This window comes from Nanorana parkeri, unplaced genomic scaffold (genome assembly GCF_000935625.1).
Source record: "Nanorana parkeri isolate BGI_ZX_2015 unplaced genomic scaffold, ASM93562v1 scaffold705, whole genome shotgun sequence".
Taxonomy (NCBI): Eukaryota; Metazoa; Chordata; class Amphibia; order Anura; family Dicroglossidae; genus Nanorana; species Nanorana parkeri.
The window spans coordinates 848148-873571 of NW_017306973.1; the positions used below are offsets into that span (position 1 = coordinate 848148).

At 42.2% G+C, this 25424-nt stretch overlaps 1 protein-coding gene across 2 annotated transcripts in view; it reads left to right on the plus strand.

Annotated features, from left to right (window-relative positions):
* The window catches only part of PPP1R8 (protein phosphatase 1 regulatory subunit 8), a 30681-nt gene extending 5893 nt beyond the window's left edge, over positions 1–24788 (plus strand). The window contains exons 3-8 of one of the 2 annotated variants that reach the window (XR_001941618.1): positions 4341–4494; positions 7502–7719; positions 7966–8110; positions 11199–11263; positions 11805–12475; positions 24776–24788. Coding sequence is in view for 1 of the 2 variants with exons in the window: in XM_018563846.1 (XP_018419348.1) it covers positions 4341–4494; positions 7502–7719; positions 7966–8110; positions 11199–11263; positions 11805–12146 (924 nt within the window). In the remaining variant the exon portion in view is untranslated. Of the gene's footprint in view, positions 1–4340; positions 4495–7501; positions 7720–7965; positions 8111–11198; positions 11264–11804; positions 12701–24775 lie in introns of those variants that run through there. The other variant, XM_018563846.1, reaches the window with a different exon arrangement.
* Positions 24789–25424: the final 636 nt, after the last annotated feature.

Here is a 25424-nt window from a genome sequence, read left to right on the forward strand (position 1 = left end):
TATATATATATAGTGTTTATATTATATATATATAATGTGTGTGTAGATAGATAGATCTCTATCTATATATAATTTATAGGGATGCACCAACATATCGGCCGCAAATGGCACTTTTGGCATAATGCCGAAAGTGTAATTTTCCTGCTGATACATCGGCACATCCGTGATTTCTTTCCTCCCTCTGGGCGCTGCTCTGTGTCCCCGCAGGGAGGAGAGAAACTGTGATAGCCGGCCGAGCTCTGCGCTGTGAGTGGCCGGCGTCTCCTCCCACACCTCTCAGCCTCCTATCACAGTCCGGCAGAGCGCTGTGTGGGCGGAGACAGCCGCGCTGTCACAGAAGGCTGAGCTCTTCTCCCTACACTGCTCGATCAGCCTCCTGTGTCAGAGAGGAGAGCAAGGTACAAATACTCAGCGATCAGTGAGGACATGGTATGGTTAATATATCCTCAATTATGAATGAAATGAAGTTATGTGGATTTTTCTCTTTGTATCCCGAACAATTTTCCTGACAGTTGTGGCTAACAGTTTAGTTGGTCTTCTTGACCGTGGTTTGGTTTCAACAGAGCCCCTCATGTTCCACTTCTTGATTTAGAGTTTGAGCACTGCTGATTGGCATTCTCAATTCCTTGGATATCTTTTTAGTTCAATCTGAATTTATTAAATTTTTGAAAGTTTTTAAAATGCAGTACAAAAAGGCAAATACACAAGTTCACCTCAACAAAAATAAACACGGAACATAGTACAAAGATTACACGGGAAAGGCCATAGCCTATAGGGCGGCCGGCCTGTGGATATCATCAGCAGGATAGTCATCAGTATCTGAGCGGTATTGTTTCATCTACATCAGTGGTATTGCATGTAACACAATGTATAATATGAATACTGTAGGTCAGTACAGGCCCAGGGCCTTCTTTAACGGCTCCTCCCCATACATCACGGTACGAGGCATGAGTATAGGGTAGGAGATAAACCACTCTAGCGTATACATTATGTAGCTTATGTAGCTTATGTAGGAATGCTCATCGGATGGAGAATCAGTATCGTTTACACAAAGTGGTGGGGTGCCAGGAAAAGGAGTCCATAGGGGAAGGAGGAGGGGAGGAAGAGAGAAGTCCATTTGAGAGGGGGGGTTGAGTAGGGGGACATTGATGGAGAGGTACTTTAAGGAGAGGGTGTTACTGTGAATCCGTCGGAGTTCCTAAACATGATCCAGGAGGACCAAGTGTGGGCATATTTGTCTCCCTTCTCACGTTCTCCTGCCAAGAAGTTCTCTAGGTCAGCAATGCGGTCCATTTCCACAACCCACTCCGCAAGGGTGGGCACCACCACTGTACGCCAGTGGTGCGGGATGACAGCCCTGGCTGCCATTAGAAAGTGGCGCCCTCGGATATCTTTTTATATCCCTTTCCAGTTCTATACAGTTCAACTACCTTTTCCCGCAGGTCCTTTTGACAATTCTTTTGCTTTACCCATGACTCAGAATCCAGACACGTCGGTGCAGCACTGGATGAAGGATGCAAGGGTCTGTCAGGAGGCCAAAAGCGCATTGACCTTTTACACACACACACACACACACACACACACACACACACACACAACTACCTTTTGTGTCAACCTGTGTGCATGTTATCAGGCCAAAATCACCAGGGTATGTAAACTTTTGATCAGGGTAATTTGGGTAGTTTCTGTTGTCATTATGATTGGAAAAGAGTAAACACAGTTGATTGATAATGGCTTCAGCCAAACACTGCCCATGAGTGACAGGTTTTCGTGTTATCATTCATATTCTCTGAAACGTGTCCTGGAAATCAAAAATTCTGCCAGGGTATGTAAACTTATGAGCACAAGTGTGTATCACATTCTGATACTGAGTATTTGGGTGAATACTCGTACTTGCCCGCTATACCAGAACTTCAGATGAGAGGGGAGATTTCCTCTGACAGGCAGTGCCACGTGGGAACATGAAGCTGGCTTCCCAGCCAATCAGCATTGAGCCAGCCAAACAGCACGGAGACAGCTTCCCGGCCAATCAGGATGGCGCATAATGACCCACCTTTCAGCTTCTTGATTGGCCGGGAAGTCGGCTGCATGCTGATTGGCTGGGAAGCCAGCTTCCCAGCCAATCAGCATGGAGTCGGCTTCCCGGGTAGTGACATACCGCCTGGCTTCCTGATTGGCCGGGAGGCTGGCCACACTATGCTGATTGGCTGGGAAGCCAGCCTCCCGGCCAAACAACATTGAGCCGGCTTCTTGAGCAATCAATAAGCCGCGCGGTGGGTTATGACACGGCGGCTGGCTTCCTGATTGGTGTGAAACCGGCTCGATGCTAGCGGAAGTATCGGCGAGTACCGAAAAATGTATGTATGCATTGATTGTGCAGAAAGGCGGTATGCCGATTGAATTATTGTTTGTAAAGCATAGATATAGTTGTATCTCAACACTTTTGAATGATTGCTTTCACAGCTGTTCTACATATGTTGGTATCCATTTGGGTAACATCTAAAGAATATGTAGAAGCACAATGAGATCTGAACCTGGATTAGGCTTGTGCTTGGTTCAGTAAATGCAGAGTAACATGTCCCGCACTCGATACTAACCAAGATATCCATGCTCTAGTTCTTTTCTAGTGCATTACTCATGATATCTGGGTCAAAGGAGTGCTAAATTAATTTCCGTAAGAATTTAAGCTCGGAGTGTAAAGTGACGCTCTGGGTTATAACTTATTGTACATATTTTTGAACATACAAAATATGTCTTTGGGCTTCTGGACTGCATTATGCATTGGTCATTGAGAAGTATTTCTGTTCAGTATTGTATTATAATTGTGCTTATGTTACAGCATTTCCTTCAAAAGTGTAGACCGTTTTTTTATGTGCATTGTTTTGTTTTTGCTGGGTGCCAATTATTAAGGCTTTTTATATATGCTGAATAATAATTGAAACTGAATAACCCACCTGTTTTTCCTCAGTCCTTCAATATTTAAAGTGGTATTAAAGTTAAAATAATCTTGAGTCGGCAACAAGAGATGCTGCTCGTGAGATAATTTTTTTTTAAAACACACCCGCTGTCAGAATGCCCAAACAGTCGGTAGCTCATTGCCTGCTGGCTCTGTTTGTATGCAGATTTTCCAACCTCCTCCTTTTTGATCAGCAGAAGGGAGGATGTCGGACGAAATGTTACCTTTGTGCTAATTTCAAGCGATTCCTCCAGAACCAGATGAAATTCGCACAGTGTATGGCCACCTTTACCTTGCCATTAACTACTGTGCATTTCAATTTCAGACTAACAACACTTAAGGATCTTCTTGTAATTAGCAGCAATGTTGTCAGTTTTTCATGCACGTTACTTGAAGTTGGCTGTTGGACTGCCTATCAGTGCTGCTGATAAATAGAAGGCAGTGGCTTGGCATTGTTGGGCTGAAATAGGTAGTTATGTTTACTGGCAAGATCTCCCAGGTAGAAAAAGTTTGCAACGAATTCTCAAAATGTATTTGTTATATTTAAAAAGATGGATTGTGCACTTAAGAGAGCGGGACACAAGAGAGCGGGACACAGTTTTAAATGTCCCTTTTTTTATGTGCTTATGTGTGCCCTCTAGAGTGCGTGAGCACTGCACTGTGGCAGCACTGTCTATTAGAAGATGTCTCTGTGCCATGTGATCGCTTGGACCAAACGCATCATCTCATGTGTGAACAGTGGCTGCATTTTGCAGCATGCTCTCTTTCCCAGTCAGGAGTAGACTAAGGTAGATGAACCCCTCAGAAGTTAGTAGGGATTAATTGCACAGGCGTGGCCAGGAGAAGTCAGAGACAAACCTGGCCCGTCTGAATTTGGTAAGTATTCATATCTGCACAGGGATTGGGATGTCTGCTTAAAGGAGCCTAAATAAGTGCACTTTCATTTAAAATGCAGTTATCCTTTAACACATCAATCCTCAAGTAGTTAATTATCTTCCTCCCCTTTTGAGAGCAAGACGCCAACACTTGTGGTAGCTGCTTGTTTTAGATCCTGGCTGTCAATGACATCCAGTGTCCCCACACTAATCAAAGTGCCTCCCAATCATATGACCACTATGTCAGCTATGACATAGTGGTCACATACAGGCTAGAGGCTTCACTGACAAAAATAAAAGCCTTTAGCTTGCAGATAAATACCGCCACCTTCATGCTGCAGTTGCTACCTATCAGCAGTGTGCATGTCGGAATCGGTTGCGCTATTAAAATTATGAATTACAAAATAGAGAAAATTTAAGGACAGTTGAGGTAAAAATTATAAGAGGGATGTGGGGGGAGGCTACAGGGTGATAATGCTGTATACTGAACATGTCTGTTAAATCTGCAGAAACTGATCATCGATGAAAAGAAATACTACTTGTTTGGGAGAAACCCTGATATGTGCGACTTCACCATTGATCATCAGTCTTGCTCCAGAGTTCACTCAGCCCTAGTCTACCACAAGCATTTGAAGAGAGTCTTTCTCATAGATCTCAACAGTAGTAAGTCCTGTTGATAAGCAGTTGTATTTATGACCCGTGTCTCTCACCCCAGTCATGCACAGGAATGTCTTTTTTTGTCTGTTATTCTCATGTGCAATCCCACTTTTATTATTCTTTTGTTTTAGAAAAGTTTTATTAAGGTTTTGTAAGATAAACAGAATATCATAACAAACCAATGTGTTGGTTAGAAATACATGCATTGAAATGTAAAACAGTTGAATTTCCAACAATATCAAGCAAAATAGGAAGAAAGGGAAACAGACACATATTGACATGGTGGTCACATTATTATTGTAGAGCTGCAGCTAACGATTTTTTTCAAAATCGATTAGTTAGCCGATTATTAAGTTCGATTAATCGGATAAAAAAATTAATACATTTTAAAAAATGGCTCAAGTGATGGGACTACTAGTTTGTATTGAGATTGTAGTCCATCACAGGAGCAAGCTTGGATCAGTGGAAGTAAAAAAGAAAAAAAAAAAAAGTGTGGTGTGCAATATAGTGAAATGAAAAGTGAAAAATTATACAGCAATGATGAAGAATGACATCGGCTATAGAGGACTACAAATCCCAACAATAGTACATTATACAGCACAATGCAGAATACCACCAGCTATAGAGGAATACAACAAATCCCAGCAATAGTACATTATAGCTGGCGGCATTCTGCATTGCGCTGTATAATGTACTATTGCTGGGTTTTGTATTTCTCTATAGCTAGTAGTATTCTGCATTGCGCTGTATAATGTATTATTCCTTGATTTGTAGTCCTCTATACAGCGCAATGCAGAATATCACCAGCTATTTAGGAATACAACACATCCCAGCAATACATTATACATACATTGTATAATGTATTGCTGGGATTTATATTCCTCTATAGCGGATGGTACATTGCTCTGTATAATATAAAGTACAGCACCATGTACCATCAGCTATAGAGGAATACAAATCCCAGCAATACATTATAGAGCACCATGTGTGGCAAAGTCTTCCAGCAACTTGTTTCTGAGATCGGGCCTATCGGCGGCTGGCATCCGCCCACATCTGCTCCTCCTCCCTGCGACCCTGTGCCGTTCGTGGATGTGGGCGGTGAGCGTGAGGCGGGGAGGAGGTGCGGTGTGTGGAGCGTGGATGCGGCCGGGCGGGTCTGGCAGCGGCGAGCGTGAGGTGGAGGTGTGGCGCGCAGCGTGTGTGGAGCCGTGAACAGGGCCAACCAATCGGAAGCCAATTAATCGATGATTGAAAAAGTTGACAACTTTTTCAATCGATTTATGTCAATTAGTTGTTGCAGCCCTATGTTATTGCATTTTCGGTAAATTCCTAATCTGGTTCCCAGGTATGAGATCAATGGCCAGTGTGGCCGGTTTGCCTGAGAATAGCACGATTTTGTATATAGAGTAGAGATTATACGGTAATTCTCGTCTTAGTAGGTCTTAGTGTGTCGATAAATTACACAGTGGCTCGGGTTAGCAGGATTGCAGGTGTTCTATCGAAAGCTCCAACTCCTCGAGTTCTCCAGCTGCCTGACTTACGGTTTAGTTAGAACTAAGAGTTTTGGCCAAGAAAGCTCTTCTGCACGAGCGCCAGCCGCGGCATTGCCCTATACACATACACCACAGCAGTGAAGTAATAAAATGAACTAGGATCACACTAATCCAGCACGTTATTAATCTCAGGTGCCCCACTCAGGCGGCGGCCATATTGAGTGGGGCACCTGAGATAATGTATTTGTGTGATCCTAGTTCATTTTAATACTTCATTGCTGTGGTGTATGTGTATAGGGCAATGCTGCGGCTGGCGCTCGTGCAGAAGAGCTTTCTTGGCCAAACCTCTTCTAACTAAACCAGAAGTCAGGCCGTTGGAGAACTTGACAAGTTGAAGCTTTCGATAGAACACCGGAAAACCCACAAGGAAGAGAGTCAGAAATAGGTATAAGAGAAGAGGGGGGAGGGTCCAAAGGGGGGAGGTAAGGTAGGGGATTGGTAAAGTGGTGGTGGAGTGTGTCGGAGGGTATAAGACAGGAGGTACCTAAGTACGATGAAGAGGTAAGGCATGATGGGTAATGGGGGAGCCGTTTCAGGAGTAGGTGTAATCTCAACCAGTACACGCCACTTTGTAGACCAGTAAAGTCATCAATAGTAGTAAAATAGGTCCAACAAGCCCACATTGCTCTGAAGCGATCACTTTTATTATTCTAACATTAACGTGTATTTCCACTTTTGCAGTCAAATCTTTTTAGTTAATCTGTTGAGTAGGCCTTTGGACAGACTACTACAAGCTACAATTTTAAAGTGACAAGGAACTCTGACTGTTCCCAAAGAAAGACTAGTGACCCTGATCTACCTCTCATTAACACGCAGTGCTTCTAGATATTTAACTCTGTTAGGACAGACAGTGTTCAAATTTATGTTGGGTATACGGTTCCTGATGAACTGGACAAAACTCGCATAGTGGGTGCCCCTGTTGCCACCCTTCCATCCAGCTTCCCGTGATCAGCAGATTGATGGAGCAGGTTGAGAAATCTTCAGTTGAACGGAGCTTGCAGCCAATCAGCGGCTCCTGTCAGAATACAGTTCAAACAGCAGGGGATTTGTCCATCCATGCTCATAAGTGTGGATATAGGAATCTGTTCTATTTTTTTTTTTTTCATACAGCCTGCAGGTTGAATGGAAATAAAAATTAAATTGTGTATACCCTGCTTTAGTTTACAACTGATGAGATTTGCAAGTGGAAATGCATTTAAAGGGGTTTATAATATATGTACAATAACAAAGAAAGTTTTTTTCATTACCTATTTTTTGATGGGCAGTGAAGCCTGATGTGTCAGAAAGCAGCTTGCATATTTAATCCACAAATATACCTGCCCCAATATCAAACTGTACATTTTGAATACGAACAAGGTTTTTTTGAAGCTGTAGCACATTGTGATTATTTGCATTGGTTGATCTTTTGATGGATCTATATTTCCATTTAGATCTAAACCACTTTTTTCTTTTGTCTGCAGCCCATGGCACTTTCCTTGGACATATTCGGTTGGAACCTCACAAACCACAACAGATCCCTATTGACTCTACTGTTTCCTTTGGAGCCTCAACGAGAATGTACACCATTCGGGAGAAGCCTCAGACCCTTCCATCTGCCTTGAAAGGGGATGATAAAGCTGGGGACGATGATGAATTGAAAGGTCTCTTGGGCCTTCCGGAAGAGGAAACTGAGCTTGACGTAGGTGGTCTTGAGAGCAGTAACATGTAACAGTTGGCCAATGTCTACCTTTCAACAGTTTATAGCATTCAAAAGCTGAAAGATTACACAGATCGGTTCTAATGTGTGAGGATATTTTTCTTGTTAAAGCCTGTTGTTATTTTCTAATGTTGTAATCTGCAAGTTGCATTGCCGGTTATGAAAAGCAGATATCTTGGTTGAAATAAAGTTGTTGAGCTTACTAAACAGTATTATGCACCTTTACAGAATTTAACAGAGTTTAACACTGCACACAACAAGAGAATATCAACACTTACTATTGAAGAAGGCAACTTGGACATCCAGAGGTCACGAAGGAAGAAGAGGAACTATCGTGTTTCCTTCAGTGAGGATGATGAAATTATAAATCCAGGTGAGCCTTCTAGAATTGTTGTTTATTTGGATACTTACTGCCTGAACAATGCACCATAACTGTACCAACCTGTTATTTACCAAGTAAAGTGAAGGTTTTCATAAAAACTGAATGCTATTCCTGAAGAAAGAAGATTCTTATTAGTCAGCAGGGTCACGTGGTCGTGATCTGATCTACAGGGGTATAGTTTAGCAGGGTGCTGTGAGGTCGTTCAACTTTCATTTTTTTTTAAAGAAAAGGTGAACTAACCCTTTAACCACTTGAGTTCCAGGGCCATGTTTACCTAAATTCCTTGTAGTTCCAGGGCAATTTTATTTGTTTTGGCGATGTCTCCGTTCCACACGTCATTTAGGTTTTGTGGTTTACGAACAGATAGCGCTGTAATTTATTAGCTAATCTGGATACATATACAGGTGAAACTCGAATAATTAGAATATCGTGCAAAAGTAATTGCAGTAAGTGCTTCAAAAGGGGCCCAAACCAAGTACTGAGTACATATGCATGCTTGTACTTTTCAGAGGTCCGATATTGTTCTATGTACAATCCTTGTTTTATTGATTGCATGTAATATTCTAATTTTCTGAGATTGTGGATTTGGGGTTTTCATGAGCTGTAAGCCATAATCATCACAATTCTGACAAATCACGGCTTGAATTATCTTGCTTTGCATGTAATGAGTGTCTCATATATTAGTTTCACCTTTAAGTTGCATTAGTGAAATAAATTAACTTTGCACGATATTCTAATCGAGTTTCACCTGTATATCTTAATCGTACAGGACTTGGCCTCAACCATGGGTTATATTCTACCACCTTCAGGTGATTGAAGACTAGCAAACAAGTTTGTTAGGACAGCCCATATAAGTCCTCCTACTCCCAGCAAGCCTCAGGTTTTGTTTCTTGTGAGACATCTGTTCTATACAGCACAGATGGACCAGGACTCACATCTGGGTGAACTCTCTTTAACACTTGCCACTCTATAGCATTGCTAGTGAGTAACCCTCGAGGGACCAATCTCCCCACTCCCGCATGGCATAGTACAAGGCCAAGTGCAAGGGGAAATGGTCGAAGGGTTAAGCCAGCTTTCATCCTGCCAATGGCCCTTGGGAGTCTAGATATGTTTCCCCACTCGCAAATCTGCTATGGATGAGTCTATGGGTAGGGATTTTGCTGTTGGACCTGGAAAGTTTCTTTAGTTTCTCTCAGGTTTCCTCTCAATTCCAAACCCAGCACCCATTTCTGCTGCAAACCTAACAAAACTGGCTCCAAATGCTCTTCGCAATAAGAGGATGCCCTTAGAGCACACGTGTCAAACTCAAGGCCCAGGGGCGGAATCCGACCCACCAGGCCATTTCCTAGACTTCTACTTTCAGATCTAGATATTAAGTTATTACTAAAACCAGTGATAATGGAATGCAGAGGCAATTATGATAAAGATTAGATACATTTATATAGTCTTACAGATACCTTTGAGGGCAACCATAATGTTGATGCGGCCCACGATTGTATTGAGTTTGACACCCCTGCCTTGGAGGGACATTTGTCATCTGGACGTTTGGGTCCATATTGTCATCTTCAGGGGCTGCAAAATAGAGATTTGGACTCCACCCTGCTTTACGCCCTCAAATTTACCTGCTTCTCCAAAAAAGCTGAAGCATCTGCTGCCCTGGAGTAGTTACACTCCTTTGGCGGTTCTTGTCCCCATCTCAGCTGAGGAAAGGTTCTAGAGGTTCAGCTCTTCTTTTTGGCTTGTCACAATGCCTTTAGGTCTTCGCAAGGTGTTGACTTCTATCTTTGCTTGATTATTATCTCCAGGCATTTCTATTGTGGAGTATCTGGATAACCTCTCAATAAAGACCCTGTCTGACAGCAGTTTGTGCAGAATCAACAGAGCTTCAGATAGATCATCAATTTCTTGAAATCTGTGTTGGATCTGTCTCCCCGTCTGGGCTTGGTTTTGGACATGGCCCTGTCCAGGGAATTTCTCCATCAGGAGAACCTCCTGTCACTTCAATCACATTCTCAGTCCCTTCGGTCTAAGATTTGTCCCCCAGTTTGCTTTTTCCTGAGGGTCCTAGGCCTGATGGTGGCCTGTTTGGAAGCTGTTGCGTATGCCCAGTTTCACTCCAGGCTTCTACAACTCGCATTTTGGCTGCATGAGTCAATCAGAGTTGCTCTCTGGATCATCCCATGCATCTGAGCAGCAATGCCAGGGCCTAATGCTACCTGACACAGGCTCTATGCATGACTGTGTCAGTATGTCTGTGCTAAGTAGCAACTGATTTATACTAGATATTTACGTTGGCCATTGGTGCTAATAGGATGTAATGCATGCAGATATGATGAAAAGAAACATGCTGATGGGTGGAGGGAGCATAGTAAGAAGGGATCACTTCATCAGTGTGCTGCTGCTCCTTTTTACTGTCCTGTTTGCTGGCATATATGACACCACTGTATTCTTTACGTATAAAACCTGGCTTTGCTACCTGGAAGGAATGTATAAATGTCAGGACTAGATGGACAGAATTACAAATCTTTTAACAGCTCACCTTTTATGTTTTCTATCTGTGTATTAAACTGTTCAGTCTGGTTAGTGTAATTTCAGTCAGGTTACAGTAAGTTGATTCATCATTTGTAAACATCTATCCTAGCATAAGAAGAGCAGTGATAAGGATTTGTGTACATTATATTTGTTAATTTTCTACTTTTTAGCCACGTTCATCAAATATACTTAAAAGTTGTTTAAAAGCATGACACATGGCACTGTACACTATTAAACAGGACTAACCTTTTGAAAATGTTTTCGTTTTTAAAATGTAAATATAAGAGGAGAATGAATAGGTACGAGGCCAACCTCCAGATTTTTAGCGGAAGTTGCTTACCTACAGTTTTGCACTTTTCACTTTTTCACAATAAAATGTACAAATATTTATTAACCCAATACAGAGAGTTGGCAAAAAGTGGAGGGCAGTCCTGGTAGCGAAAGGCTTAAATAAAGAGATACCGAACGTTGGTTGAAATTTGAACTATTTACCTCTTTCCATGGAGAAGTTACAGGTCATAACATGTTTTTTCCCCCCTCTCAACAGAGGATGTGGACCCTTCAGTTGGACGTTTCAGAAACATGGTGCAGACAGCTGTAGTTCCAGTCAAGGTAAATTTCATGCTCTGCTTTTTTTATTGAATGTATTATTATTAGAATGTTTTGCAGGCTGTAAGAAGGACACAGTGGTATTCATCATATACAGGTGAAACTCGAATAATTAGAATATCGTGCAAAAGTAATTGCAGTAAGTGCTGCAAAAGGGGCCCAAACCAAGTACTGAGTACATATGCATGCTTGTACTTTTCAGAGGTCCGATATTGTTCTATGTACAATCCTTGTTTTATTGATTGCATGTAATAATCTACTTTTTTGAGGTTGTGGATTTGGGGTTCTTGGGGTTTTCATGAGCTGTAAGCCATAATCATCACAATTCTGACAAATCACAGCTTCAATTATCTTGCTTTGCATGTAATGAGTGTCTCATATATTAGTTTCACCTTTTTAAGTTGCTTTAGTGAAATAAATGAACTTTGCACGATATTCTAATCGAGTTTCACCTGTAAAGCCTTTTAGGATCTTGCAGCTAGCTTGTGTGTCTTCATGTCTCTATTCCATAAGGATTTTTTGGTTTTTTTTTTTTTCCCTTCAGAAAAAGAAAATGGAAAACCCTGGATCTCTCAGCCTGGAAGATTCTGTTGGTCGGCGTGTTCAGAACTTTCCATTTTCTGGGGGCTTGTATGTTGGCCTTCCTCCTGCCCATTCTGACGGAGGGGGACAGGCACCTGGCAGCCATGGCACATCACTAATTGGTGGAATGCTTTTCCCTAACTTGGCACCAGAAGTTGATCTTACTCCAACCACCCCCACCACTGCCACTATCACAGCTGCTCCTACTGCATCAAGCTTTGTTGCTGAAGCAGTCAATGAGCCCAAGAAGAAGAAATATGCAAAAGAAGCTTGGCCTGGGAAAAAGCCTACCCCTCTTATTTAAAGACATAAACGCAAACTGTTTTGGAATAAAAACTATACAGGGGAACTTTAAACCAGTGATTATTTTCATTGTAACAGGATTCAGAATGGTCATAATGTCCCTGTGCGATAGCATTACAGACAGGAAGTAGAATAGGCTGTAATCTTTTTTTTGTCTAGCTATTAAAACATCTTCATCAGAACAAACACACTGCTTGATATAAGCACTCGGTATGTCCTTTTGATCATGAATCTGTTACACTGTAGAACAGGGAGTATTTTGACACGGCTAAAGAGCACTCCATCATGTAATGCCTATCGTCTGGGAGGAGCCATGCGGACTAGGAGTCTGTAAGAAACCACGCCAGAGCAAGACTACAGAGAATTTTCCACCAAAGAAGGAACGTGTGTGTGTATATATTTTCTTCTCTCTGGGAAATAGAGACCTATATGCGTGTACATCGATATGGATTTTTGTATATGTTAAGTGATTTTACATCTCTGTAAAATGAAATTTACTAATGGTCTGGTTTTGTTATATTTTAGTGTTCAATACACTGTGTATATATTCCTTTAGATGCTTTCTGGAGTTTTGTTCACTTCAAAAATGTTCTCTTTGTTGAACACATTTTAATTCATGAGCGAGGAGTAAAAATTTGACACTTGCAGGTTGTCACTTTGCCACAAGTTGGTAAGTACCCTGTTTCCCCGAAAATAAGACCTAGTACTATTTTTGGGAATTGCTAAAATATAAGACCTACCCCGAAAATAAGACCTAGTTGTGACCATTACCAGGGCCGGTGGTGGCATAAGGGGGAACTTGAAGAGCCGCAGGAGAGAATCAGCGGTGCCAACGAAGCCAGCGCTAGAGGAAGCGAGGTGGCAGCGGAGGGAGCAGAGCTGCATAAGCCGATGCCGCCTCTATAGCGCCGGCTCCTGTCACAGGCGGAGTGATACCAAATGCACTCTGCCTGTGATGAATCGATAGTGAAAGTGCGCTTTGCTCATTCTGGCCAGCGATTGGTTAGCAAATTGCTCTTGGAAAGGTACGGCGCCCCTGATTGCCCTGATCACCATATTTTTGTACATGAATAAGTGTGGATTGTTGTACATTAAAAAAAAAAATAACACCTACCCTGAAAATAAGACCTAGTGTGTTTTTTTGAGCCAAAAAAAAAAATATAAGACAGTGTCTTATTTTTGGTGAAACACGGTATATGTGGTTGATGTCAAGGAGATTACAAAAGAGGAAGTGAAGGTGTTGCATCCACAGAGATAAAGTAACTGTCGTGAAAGGGAAATTGAGGCTGCCACTGCTGAGCTATGAATAGAGGAAAATACCGACTGCTAAATCCGAGCTATCATTCTAAAAATAAGGCGGAGTGATACCAAATGCACTCTGCCTGTGATGAATCGATAGTGAAAGTGCGCTTTGCTCATTCTGGCCAGCGATTGGTTAGCAAATTGCTCTTGGAAAGGTACGGCGCCCCTGATTGCCCTGATCACCATATTTTTGTACATGAATAAGTGTGGATTGTTGTACATTAAAAAAAAAAATAACACCTACCCTGAAAATAAGACCTAGTGTGTTTTTTTGAGCCAAAAAAAAAAATATAAGACAGTGTCTTATTTTTGGTGAAACACGGTATATGTGGTTGATGTCAAGGAGATTACAAAAGAGGAAGTGAAGGTGTTGCATCCACAGAGATAAAGTAACTGTCGTGAAAGGGAAATTGAGGCTGCCACTGCTGAGCTATGAATAGAGGAAAATACCGACTGCTAAATCCGAGCTATCATTCTAAAAATGCTAACCCTTACTTCGATCCTAAGAACTGGTGACCCTAAATAAGCATGCAGAATAAAGATTTAGACTTTACTCTGAATTGCTTATTTGTTCATGGTCAGAAAGGAAGGAATAGCCACTTTGGAAAGGATGAAATACATCCTGAAAAAATAAGCCATGTTTCTAGGCCATATCTCCTATGTTCAACTCTCCTGACAACCCCACTCATGCCACTTTTACTGACTGTGAAAGCAACAATAGGGGGTTGCTATCTACATAGCCGGAGTGGCTGTCAAAATGCAGCTGCCCCTGTGTAATCACTCAAACCATTAGCGTTCTTTCACGCCATAGAACTTGTGTTGTGTTGAGGAAGCCCATTCCTTTTGAATGAGCCCTTAATGCACTAAATTAGCACCTGCACGATTTTTGGCAAAGTAGGGCATCGGAACGCACAGAACACTCACATCTGTGCATTTTGTTGTGATTTGAACTAGCCGTTCCCTCATCTGAGACAGAAAGCAAAAGAAACCTTCTAAAGTGTTAAAACAGAGCACACTGCAGCATATTTCAATAAATAAAAAAACAATAATATGTCACTTACAACAAAATACCTTGATCAGGGCATATCACCAGGTAAACTCCCAATGGAGCATCAGGTCACACCAACAGAATGGTGGCAAATCCTCTCACTAGGTAGCCAGCAACAGGAGAGATGTGAGCAAGGATGGTAATCTCTGGAGTTAACCATGTAACAGCCATAGTGTGTAAATGTACAAGCATGTCCCAAAGTTAGTAAAAGAGGACAAGACCAGTATCCTGGCAGAAACATTTTCTATATCCAGCATTAATAGTTTCTCTGCATGGCCCCAATGAGAACCTAGAAATTCACACCCTATTGACTGTCTCTATATATTTTTTATATTATTATTATTATTCATGTTCCTATTTCAATGTTTTGTTTTGATGTTTCCACTCTTCTTCCTATTAATTATTTGTATTACATTTTGTTACTTTGTCACTATCTTTAGTTAGTTGTATTTGCAGTTATCAGATCTATTTTTGGATGTTGGTGACATCTAGTGGCTAGAATGCATTATTACATCTCCCAAGACTTCAATCGATGTATTCTTATAGGAGTAGCAATTTTTGTGTTTATATGGCCTTTGGATATTTGCAGGGATCAGCAGATTCTATTTGGTGCCAGTGGAGCAGGGTACATTTGAAGGTTTTCCTTTCTAAAGTGTTTTTCATTGCTGCAGTTAGGGCAATGGCACCTTTTCTATCAAAAGGAGTGCTCTTGTGTCCTTTTGTAGTCATCTGAAAGTCTCACTCCAGCCCATTTGACCGTTATCAGAATAGCATTCTTCCACCCATCAAATGGAGAGAAAGTAGGGAGAACAATAAGTGAGAAAAATATCTTAACTTGGACACAGGCAGGAACAAAAAAAACAATACTGTTAGGCCAAGATAGGTTGATAACCACTGCCATGACTTTATTATGATTTGATCCCCAATAAGGGAGGTTTCCCTCAAATGAATTGTAACCAACCACACTTAGGTGAAGGGTGTCATATCCTTCACCTGAACTGGAGGAGAAATTTCCCTTATGGGAACATGCAGATTTTAAAATCTCACTGAAAATTCATTTCAACATGGACATATACACTGAGTGGCCAGATTATTATGACCACCCCATCAGTACTTTGTTGGGCCACGAGATGACTTCGTTGGGCCGCCTCGTGACTCCACGAGATGTTGAAAGGTGATGTAAGGAATCTGACACTGCACTGTTGCCCTTCTGTTTTCTTGTACCAGTCTTGCCACTCAGACCCAGATTTTCGGCTGACAGTCCAGTCTTTAAACACTTTAACAATGAGCCCCTCTTGAACATTTAACGAATTCTGCTGTTTTGCTGATACTCGCTCCATGGCTCGCGCCAACAATCATCCCACGTTCAAAGGCTGTTAAATCGCTTTGTTTACCCATGTCTTCAGAAAAAAATCACTTCTACTGTTGTGGTAAACAACCTGCTTCCCTATTTATAATGGTCTGGCCCTCTAGCAACTTCAGCGCGAAATTATAGCTAATTATAGCTAATTTGCCTACAAACGTCAGGTGGTCATAATAATCTGGCCACTCAATGTATGTATGTATGTATATATGTATGTGTATATATATATCTATATCTATATATATCTATATGTATAGCAAAATTATAGCTAATTTGCCTACAAACGTCAGGTGGTCATAATAATCTGGCCACTCAGTGTATGCCATTTAAACAGGACAAGCCTAACCCCACCCTCTCTATCAAAAACTAAATAAAAAAAATGCAAGAATTAGGTTTTAAAGTAAACTACTTTCTACGGAATTTGCTATTTGGACATGCAATCTTGTTTGCTTTTTCTCGAAAGTAAATTCATTAAACTTTCCTCATAGTTGAGGACATTTTATGTCCCTTATTAATTTACTTGCCCTTTTCTGCTTCCACATCAACTTTTTGAGAATTGGCAATTCTGTGTATAAGCTGGAGATTGTCTGTGTTAGTGTGAAATGTCTTGTTAGCTCTAGAACAGGGGTAGGCAACCTTGGCTCTCCAGCAGTGCTGAAACTACAAATCCCATCATGCTTCTGCCTGTGGGAGTCATGCCTGTGACTTGCAATACCTTATGGGATTTGTAGATTCAGCACAGCTGGAGAGCCGAGGTTGCCTACCCCTGCTCTAGAAGCTTCAGGTTGGCATTGACCCACAAGCTGCATATTAGCTTCAGGCCAGTACATTTCATTCTATCCAGCTTAATTCCTAAGGAAGTGTCCTGAGTGACAGGTGGAGGGTGCCATTGCTACTTCTCATTCTGCAAATGCCATTTTCCTGGCTTGCTTCAATACCTTGTCCCTTGCCTGGAACAGTATGCAAATAAGGATGTCTGACTTTACACATATGAATGCTTGTTTCAGATGAGAGACTCAAGCCATACTGAATCCAGTTGTCAGTGTACTAGACGGACATCTAGCATCTTTAGGAAGGGATTGGCAAAGGCACCTCCAATATGTCTTTCTCCCTGATTTGAGGGTCCATTCACATTAAAACAATCTGTTTGTAGTGCATTAACGTGTTGCATATATTAACAATAATGTAGCGTATTCATTATGAATGAGCGTGCTACAATGGTTAAAAAAAACAAACATGGGTAGCACTTTTTTCAAAATGCAGCAGCCTACAGTGCAAGGTATGCACATTGATGTGCAGCAGTACATCTTGCATTGCCTACTATTGTACAGTGTGTTGAGGTGTCATTCACTACAAATAGCATTGCACATAGAACAGAGGCGTGTTCAGTTCCTTAGCCAAATGTTCTGCAGCAGCTTTACTGAACGCTTCGGCTGCACACTGCTAAGCAAAATGGCAGGGGATAATATTTCTGACTAATAAATATCATTTTCCAACAAATATTTGGTGTGCTCGTCCACCACAACATTAGATTGTAGGTTCCCACACTGAATTGATTTCCCCCATCGTAGTTCAGTCACCTTTCTCCAGGTGTGCGCACAGCTAAAATGGCCACTGGTGCTCTGTCCCACCTTCTCCATCACACTCAGCGCTCTGCTTCCACATTCACTTCCGCTGCGAGTGCTAAGTTAGCAGTGCCGAGCGCTGACTTGAAGCGTAGCATTCAGCGGCGGTTTGCTAACTCAGCACTCGCAGTGGCTTAGCAACTGAACGCGCCTCAGGTGTGTTGGCATGCACTGTGGCAATGTGAAAGGAGCCTAAAGCTTCTGCAAGGGTGCAAATTGGCCATGACAGTCTAATGTGATTGCATTTTAGCCTGTCTTTAGACACTTTTAAAAACTATTTGTGTATAGAAAACAGTGAGGTCCCTTGTCAAAAATGACACTGGCTCATTGCTGTATTATGGTGTTTTTCATTTATTCACTGATTGCTTCAAAGTAATAAAACAGTAGGAAGGCACCCTAATAATGAGGCAGCCTAAGACAGAATCTCATTGAGTCACGTTTGGGGGGGGGGGGGGGGGGGGCAGGTGTGCCTGGTTGCTATGTGTTCTTAGCAACCTGTGACGCTTTGGTCAGCGTCCTGCCCAGCTTGTGGCAATCAGTGAGCTGGGTGGCATGCCAGACGCTGTGCCCCACCCCCTGTAACGCACACCGCGGCCACCCACCTTCCTTGGTATGTACGCCAGCAGCACAAACCAACAACCTCCCCAGCCGCAAATAGTGCAGGGATGCCCCTGGCAGCAGGTAAAGGGAAAACACAATTCCTCTGTGATTGGGCAAAGCCTGTAACCATCAGGGTATAGCACAACCCTGTACTTTTGCCATTTTATTAAGTGTTATGCTGTGACCTTTTGACTTTAAAGGAGAACAATGGGGTTAGGGCTTTTCCCCATAGTTCTCCTTAGGGTAACGGGAGGACACAAACCAGCGTCACCTTCAGCTCAGCATACCGTTAGCAACAGCGCCCGGTATACTGAGACGCCGCAGCTGGAACGTTACACATTACTGTCGAGATCCACCCAGCTGCGTGAGTGACAGCTGGCTCTGCCTATCTAGAGGCAGAGCCAGTTGTGCCCGCCCCCTTCCCCGTCCGTTCCGCCAGTCAGCGCTGGAGGATCAGAGCGGGGAGGGTGGGAATCCCTGCAGGGAGCCGTGAGTGACTGACACGGCTCTCTGCAGGGACAGGATCGAGAAGTGAGTGAGCGCCGGTATGTGTTCGCTCACCTCCCGATCTATTGAGCCGACCTGTGACAGTTTCATTGTCATAGGCGGCTCGAACTATGAGGCTGAGTGATTTTTACTCGCCTCATAGTTCTCCTTTAACTTGGAAACAATGATCTAGGTTACAGATGCATATCAGAGAAGTAAGATGTTCTTATCTGTGTTCCTGTATGAGATGATGACTCAAGGTATTGAAGCAAGGGACTTAGCATGATAGCAAGGCAATTAACAAAGCAGAATAAGAAGTTGGCAATAACGGCCTCCGTGTTTCTTTCCCAAAAGGTTTCCTTTAAACATAGCTTATTCACTAGCCACTGATGTTGGGATGTTTCTTTTTCCTGACTTTAGATTGTTTTAGGAGGAATTTTATACAACAAATGTACAAATAATTTCTAAACTTTATATCAGAGCTCCCACTGTGTGCACTGTATTCTGACAGCGGTGCTCGCCACTGTCAGAATACCCAAACAGTGTTTAGCTGTTTGGGTATTTACTAAGTTAATAAAATAATAAGGGTTAACTACAATTCAAACAACAAATTTTAACTACAATTTTTATTCTGTGATTTGTCCAGTTTAGAAGGGCACTGAAATCACGTCTCTGGTTTTAAATTTGACAATACAAACTGAACTCTTCCTCCCCATCCCCCCCTGCCAATCCTCCTCCCCAGCCACCCATCACACAAATGGGTATCGCTCCTTTCGCCTCTCTGCCAACTTCACTGATATCCCAGCTTCTTTCTCTGCCTGCCACATAACTGCTAGGCCTGGGCCCCCTGCTGCCCCAATGGGGTCCCGGTGTGGGAAGACTGGTTGTACCCCCTATTGGCAGCCCTGTGTGTAACAGTCAGAGCTCCATGAATGCTGGCCACTGTGCTCTGTTTACACAGTAGGCAGCTGTCACCCTGACAGGTGCGCCCTTCTCACAGCATGGAATACAAGCGGGTGCCATTTCTGCACGACCCTGCATACTGTTGGTTATGTGCATAGATGAAAGACTGAGATTGTGAGGAATGATGAATTGAAGTTTATTTGCTTAGGAGAATGTTACATCAGAATACAGCATTTTACAAGATACAGAGAGAACTTCCTGTGTATTACATACATTACATAAGCATGAATAAGCATAGAGACTTACATTGCACTACAGCGTCATCTACAGCTCAAAAGACATAATTGCAAAAGTTATACAATCATATATATGCAATTGCATTTGCAACACATACAACCCTTGCAATTTATTTATTGCAACAAAACACTCTGAGCATAATGGGCATCCCAGGGGAAAACCGCTCTCACCTAAAGTTTTCCCTTACCTGACTGCCTCTGCAAAACATTTCCTTTACTCAGCAGTTGGCGTCCATTTTCCTGACTAGAGGGAGATTTTCTTCTATCAGAGAACATGACCTATCGGTATGTTCAGTACATGTACATACAGTAGAACCTGATTAGCTTCTAGTGCTGCTCCTCTGCCCTACTTACAGAATGCTGCCTGAAGTTCAGCTTTAAACCCCTGTTACTATGCAGGAATGTATAGTATTACAACACTTGTACCCACACCTGAAATTAAGTATTTATTAAGTGTATTTCCACTATTGTAGCCAAATTGGGATAACACCTATTTTATATTTGTTACATGTTCCCATTCACAGAGCATAAGCTTAAAAGAAAAAAAAAAAAGAAAAAAATGTTTCTTGCAGTTTAACCAGTTGACATCCGTGGTGTTAAACCCCCTTCCCATCCAGGCCATTTTTCAGTATTCAGTGCATAGGGGGCGCGCACGACCAGAAAAAAAATGCTGTCTGGCGATGGCAACCCGCCAATGCAGCAGTGCCGTCCGTCCGTTTTTTTACTACGGGCGGACGGCAAGAGGTTAAATAGCTTTTATTTGGGTTAGGGTTTTAAGAGTTAAAATGATGTGCTTCTATTTCTTGGAAAAGTTAGGAAGGGCTGTGAAGGGTCTTGTCCATTGAGAGGTGGCTTGTCCATTGTATGTTAATCAAGCTTATCAGATAAACACAATCCTCAAATTTCAGTCCCCAGACTTTCCATTGGGGCAGGCTACTTTGACAGGGCTCAGAAAAACCCATAATCAGCCATCTTGTCTGATTTAACAAAACATCTAAAAGGTAAGATTTTTTTTAAAAAGCTATTATTCAGTATGCTGTTTGAACAGGAGCACACAACGAACACACAGAGGGGCTTTTCTAAATTTGACTGGAAGAGTGGAAATACACTTTACATTTCATAAAAATCAGTTTTAATAAATGTAGTTCTGAAACTGTGAGGCCTGCTACAGATAAAATCAGAAATGCGTAAAACCATTAGCAACAAAATAGAGTTTCCTGGTTACGTTATAAATAGGTTGGGTGTAAATGTGTGAGAAACTTGGTAAGAAATGTTTACACACCCCTGAGCTAAATAAAGCATTGGCAGATGGTAGCAATCTTACAGTGGATAACAAGAAGTGAGTTGTGTATGGGAAAATATCTCACATAACTAATATACTTCTAAAACGTATGCATATTTGTCTTTAAATAATAATACATATAGCCTTTCTCTCAGCATTTATTGGACATAGTATGCAACTGGATATATGCCTAGGGCTGCCACCTATTCTTCAAGCGAAACCCGAACACTCTAGCGGTGCGCGGACATATTTTTGGGAGAATGAGTTGCGGCTTATTTATATGTAAATAGCCCCGCCCATTCATATGTAAATATCACAGTTGAGACTATTTTCAGTGGGGGGCCAGTAGCTCCTAATTCTGGTTGCCCCTGTCTGCCTGACATCTTGTGTTCGGGTTTCTGCTGCCATGAAACCTGAACACAGCATTCAAAACCCGAACTGTCCGGGTAAATCCTGGACAGGTGGCAACCCTATATATGCCCTGCCACTAGGAAGTTGAACACTAAGAAGAAGATGGCTCAGCCCCTCCTACAGAGCATATACCTGCACAGGAGGTCTGCCCCCATTTAGCTCAGTATCCTAAGGAGGTAGGGCATCCTTCTCAGCACTGCTGTTTCAAGACTGAACAGCTTGAAAATAAATATATCCTGATGCTGCCAGCAGTGTCACACCAGACCTTCAGATATCCATTGCCTCACAGCCACTTAAGTGGCTCTGCATGCCCATTGTCACACCAAGCTCCTAGATTTGGAGATTCACTGCAGCCTTTGATTCTCCCTCACCACAGTGTGAGTGCCTTTGTAAGCTAAATAAAGAAAAGGGGCTATATATGAAACCTGTGCTGATATTCATCCAGATCTGCACTGCCAAGCATATGTATCACATAGTGTAACAAAGCAATATATACAAAATAAAATACTCTCTTTATTGTACATAAAATTACAAAACACACACAAAAATAATACTTCTAAAACCATTTAAAAACACAAGGAGGGTTGGTATACATAAAAGTGGTGCCGGTAAGTCACTCAAGCAGCCACAATGTCTCTGTATCACCATAGAGCCTCTTGTACCAACAGGAAAAACATCAATCTTCCCATGTATATATAAATCCACAGAACAACTGGATCATGAATGCATCAGGTTATATCCAATGTTTTTATAAAACAAACATCTCTTAATGTCTGGATGAAATGGATAGAACTGGATCTCTCACTCTGCCTGACAAATCAAAATAAAGCCATGCATGAATCCGCTATACTTATTGGGACTCCCAACTGTACAGCACCAAAAATAGACTCATCACTGGAAGTGTAGTGCATCCTGGGGATAGCACTTCCCTTGTTACACCACTTGTATGAAGTCTTGATGCTGGGTTTTTTAAATGGACAGCCATGCATGTAGATCAAACTGTCATGACATATGTCACTGGGGTGTGAGACCTATACAATGGAAATCACCAATGTCTCTGATTACTATTGTATCTAATAACCAGACTTGGTGACAAAGTCAATAATCTGAATGTACATGATAACGATGGCAACAATCTCACCCTCTCGGTAAGTATGGATGTCCGGTGGTTGGTGGGGTGATAGTCCGCAGGGAAGATGGTGCCGGAGCTCTAGTGAAAGAGAGAATAGTCCAAAATGGGTATATCGATCCATGTCAAGTATGTGTAATCCATAAAGCTCATCCAAGTGGTAGGGTAAGAAAGGGACACTCCCTGCAGAAACATGCCATGTGTACGCTAATACGTTTCTTCCTTCATGAGGACTTCCACAGAGGGGCGTGGCATGTTTCTGCATGGGGCGTCCCTCTCTTACCCCAATGATTAAGCCCATTATTGGGTTAAACATGTTAGAGTGAAGAGGATCCATGGCGGGATGATGTGCAACTGTGTGCTATAATAAATTCTTCAGCAAGGTTTGCAGTGTGCTGCCAGACGTTTTTTTTTGTGAGTGGTTATAGATGTTGGAGCAAGATGGGCTCAGCAGGTGTGCACCCCCCGTTCTCTCTAGTGCTGCTTTGAGGATGGTGGTGGTGATACTGGGTTATAGAAGTTTGATTTATTAGTGTTATATACTTTGGAATACATTGTCTCTGATGCTCTTCCTTTTTCCACCTGATGTATGCGGCACTCTTGTCCCGATCTGTTTTCGTTATTGTGCGATTATGGAAAGTACATGACTAAATACATGTATATAACCTCAATGTGATGCCTTTCATTGTACAATGAAAAAACATGTGGATATTTGTAAATTACATGTTACCGTGAAACGTTTAACAAAGAGCTAGTCAAACTTTTCTTCTCCCCCTTTTGTCCCCTATGGATCCCCATGGACTTGTTGTAACATACAGTAAGAAAATACATATGCCATTTTGGTAATAAAGGGTAGAGCGATAACTGGAGATAACTTCTGATGAACTGGTACATGGAGATACATTGCTTGTAAATCTAGAGAAACCATCCAGTCTCCTGGTTGTACTGCAAAAATGACAGTGTTTCATTATGAATTGCTCAAGCAGAATGAACTTGGTTAGTCTTTGAGACTTAGCACAGGCCTCTGCCTCCATTTCTTCTTCTGGACCAAAAAAAGTGGAATAGAATCCTGTCAATCTTTTTGGCTTCTGATATCACGGTGACTGTACCTTGTCCTGAGAGGGTCTGCACAAACAGATAGGAAGCCCTTGAAGGTCCAATAATGGCCTTTTGAAACTATGGAAAGTACCACTGATCAGCAGATTGCTCTGCACGTGCCTGCTTGAACGCTTTTTAATCTTGCCCCCACTCTGCAGGCTTGAGCGGGCACAGAGCCCAAATGTCTTCTAAAGCTCTTGAGCTATCAACTGAGCTTCCACTTTGGTTGACTTCAAAAAGGTAGCTTGAGACCCTCCCCAGTCTTTCCTGAACTGCTTTCCAGGGCTATATGATTGAGAGTATTTCTTGGCTGCTCTGAACCCCTAGGAGTCACTCTAATGATTACAGTGTCTAATTTTTCTCCAAAAAGAACTTTTCTATCAAGGGGATATGAGCCTGGTGCAAACACCATTAAAGAGACACTCTAGCACTATGTGATGAAATTCACATAGTCTATGACCAGCTTTACAGTCATAATGTTTCCAAACAGCTGGCTCGAACTCTCTCAGCCCAGCTTCCCTGAACTTACTGCTGAGTACAAGATCGCAAGGGACAGAGCAGTCTCCAGCAGCTGTCCATCTACTAGTTTGCAGAAGGGAAAAGGAAGGATCAAGGAAGAAGGAGGGGGGCATAGGGGAATGGCTTGCTTTGCTGTGCCTGTGTGTTTATAGATATAAACAGAATATCTTGCTGCACTCCTTACCGCAAAACCCAAAGCTGGGTGGGTGCTTGTAGTGACCATTAAAATGTAGGCCATTAAAATGGATCATTGATTTTCGAAGAATGGTGTGCTGGTGACATTATTTCTCTTTTCTGTGTGTTTATAGAGACACACAGCTTACTAGCACACACAAGGGTGGCTCTATAGGACCCTGCAAAGGAAAGGAGCCACCCTAAAACAGGATATCAGGGCCAGTGCACAGCACATTCTGCAGAAAGCTAAATCTTTTAAACATCAAGGAGCAGCATCCATTTTTAGTGATTTAATCAGCATTTGAAATAGCTTAAAAACCTTTTGACTTTAATATCACTTTAAGAGTAATGTATCCGCTATGCCATTGTATTATGTTCATCCATTAAACTCGAGTTTGCTAAAAACAGTACTGTTTAAGCAGCTAGAATCCAATTCAAGGCCAGGGTCCCACTTGTGGGTGTCTGTTGCTACATATGCTATTGGGGCACAAACTGGAACCTCTACCTTGTTATAAGGAGTGTTGGAAAGACAATAAAACATGTGAAGAATTAATACAAGTGCTTTGTTGTTAACCCCGGCCCGCAGTAATCACAGATGATACTCAAATAGAGGGCAAAAGCTTACAAATGTGCTATCCATGGATAACCATAGGCTGGTGATAGACAAAAGAGTGAACTACCTAGTATATTGGGCAATGAGAAATCTACTTGTCCTTTTTGGCACTGGGACCTTCCGCAGTCTCCTTTCCTGACTTGGAGAGTGTGTAGAGGCACAGTGACGGTATGTTCTCATTTATGCCCCGGTAAACAGAATCATCAGCTCACAGTTCCACATTTTGCAACACTCAGAAGCATTTCCTTTTTGCCCTCTAACTAACCATTCGTTATCCTGAGCACCACTTGCAAATATTGGGACACTGTTAGAGATCATTTGCAATCCTTTTATCTGATCATAAATCTAGGGCTGTTAGCAGAGACACCGGTGGTTTTACACCAGGCTTTTATCAGCCTTGTGTTATTTATTCCTTGCTGGTTGTGTTTCT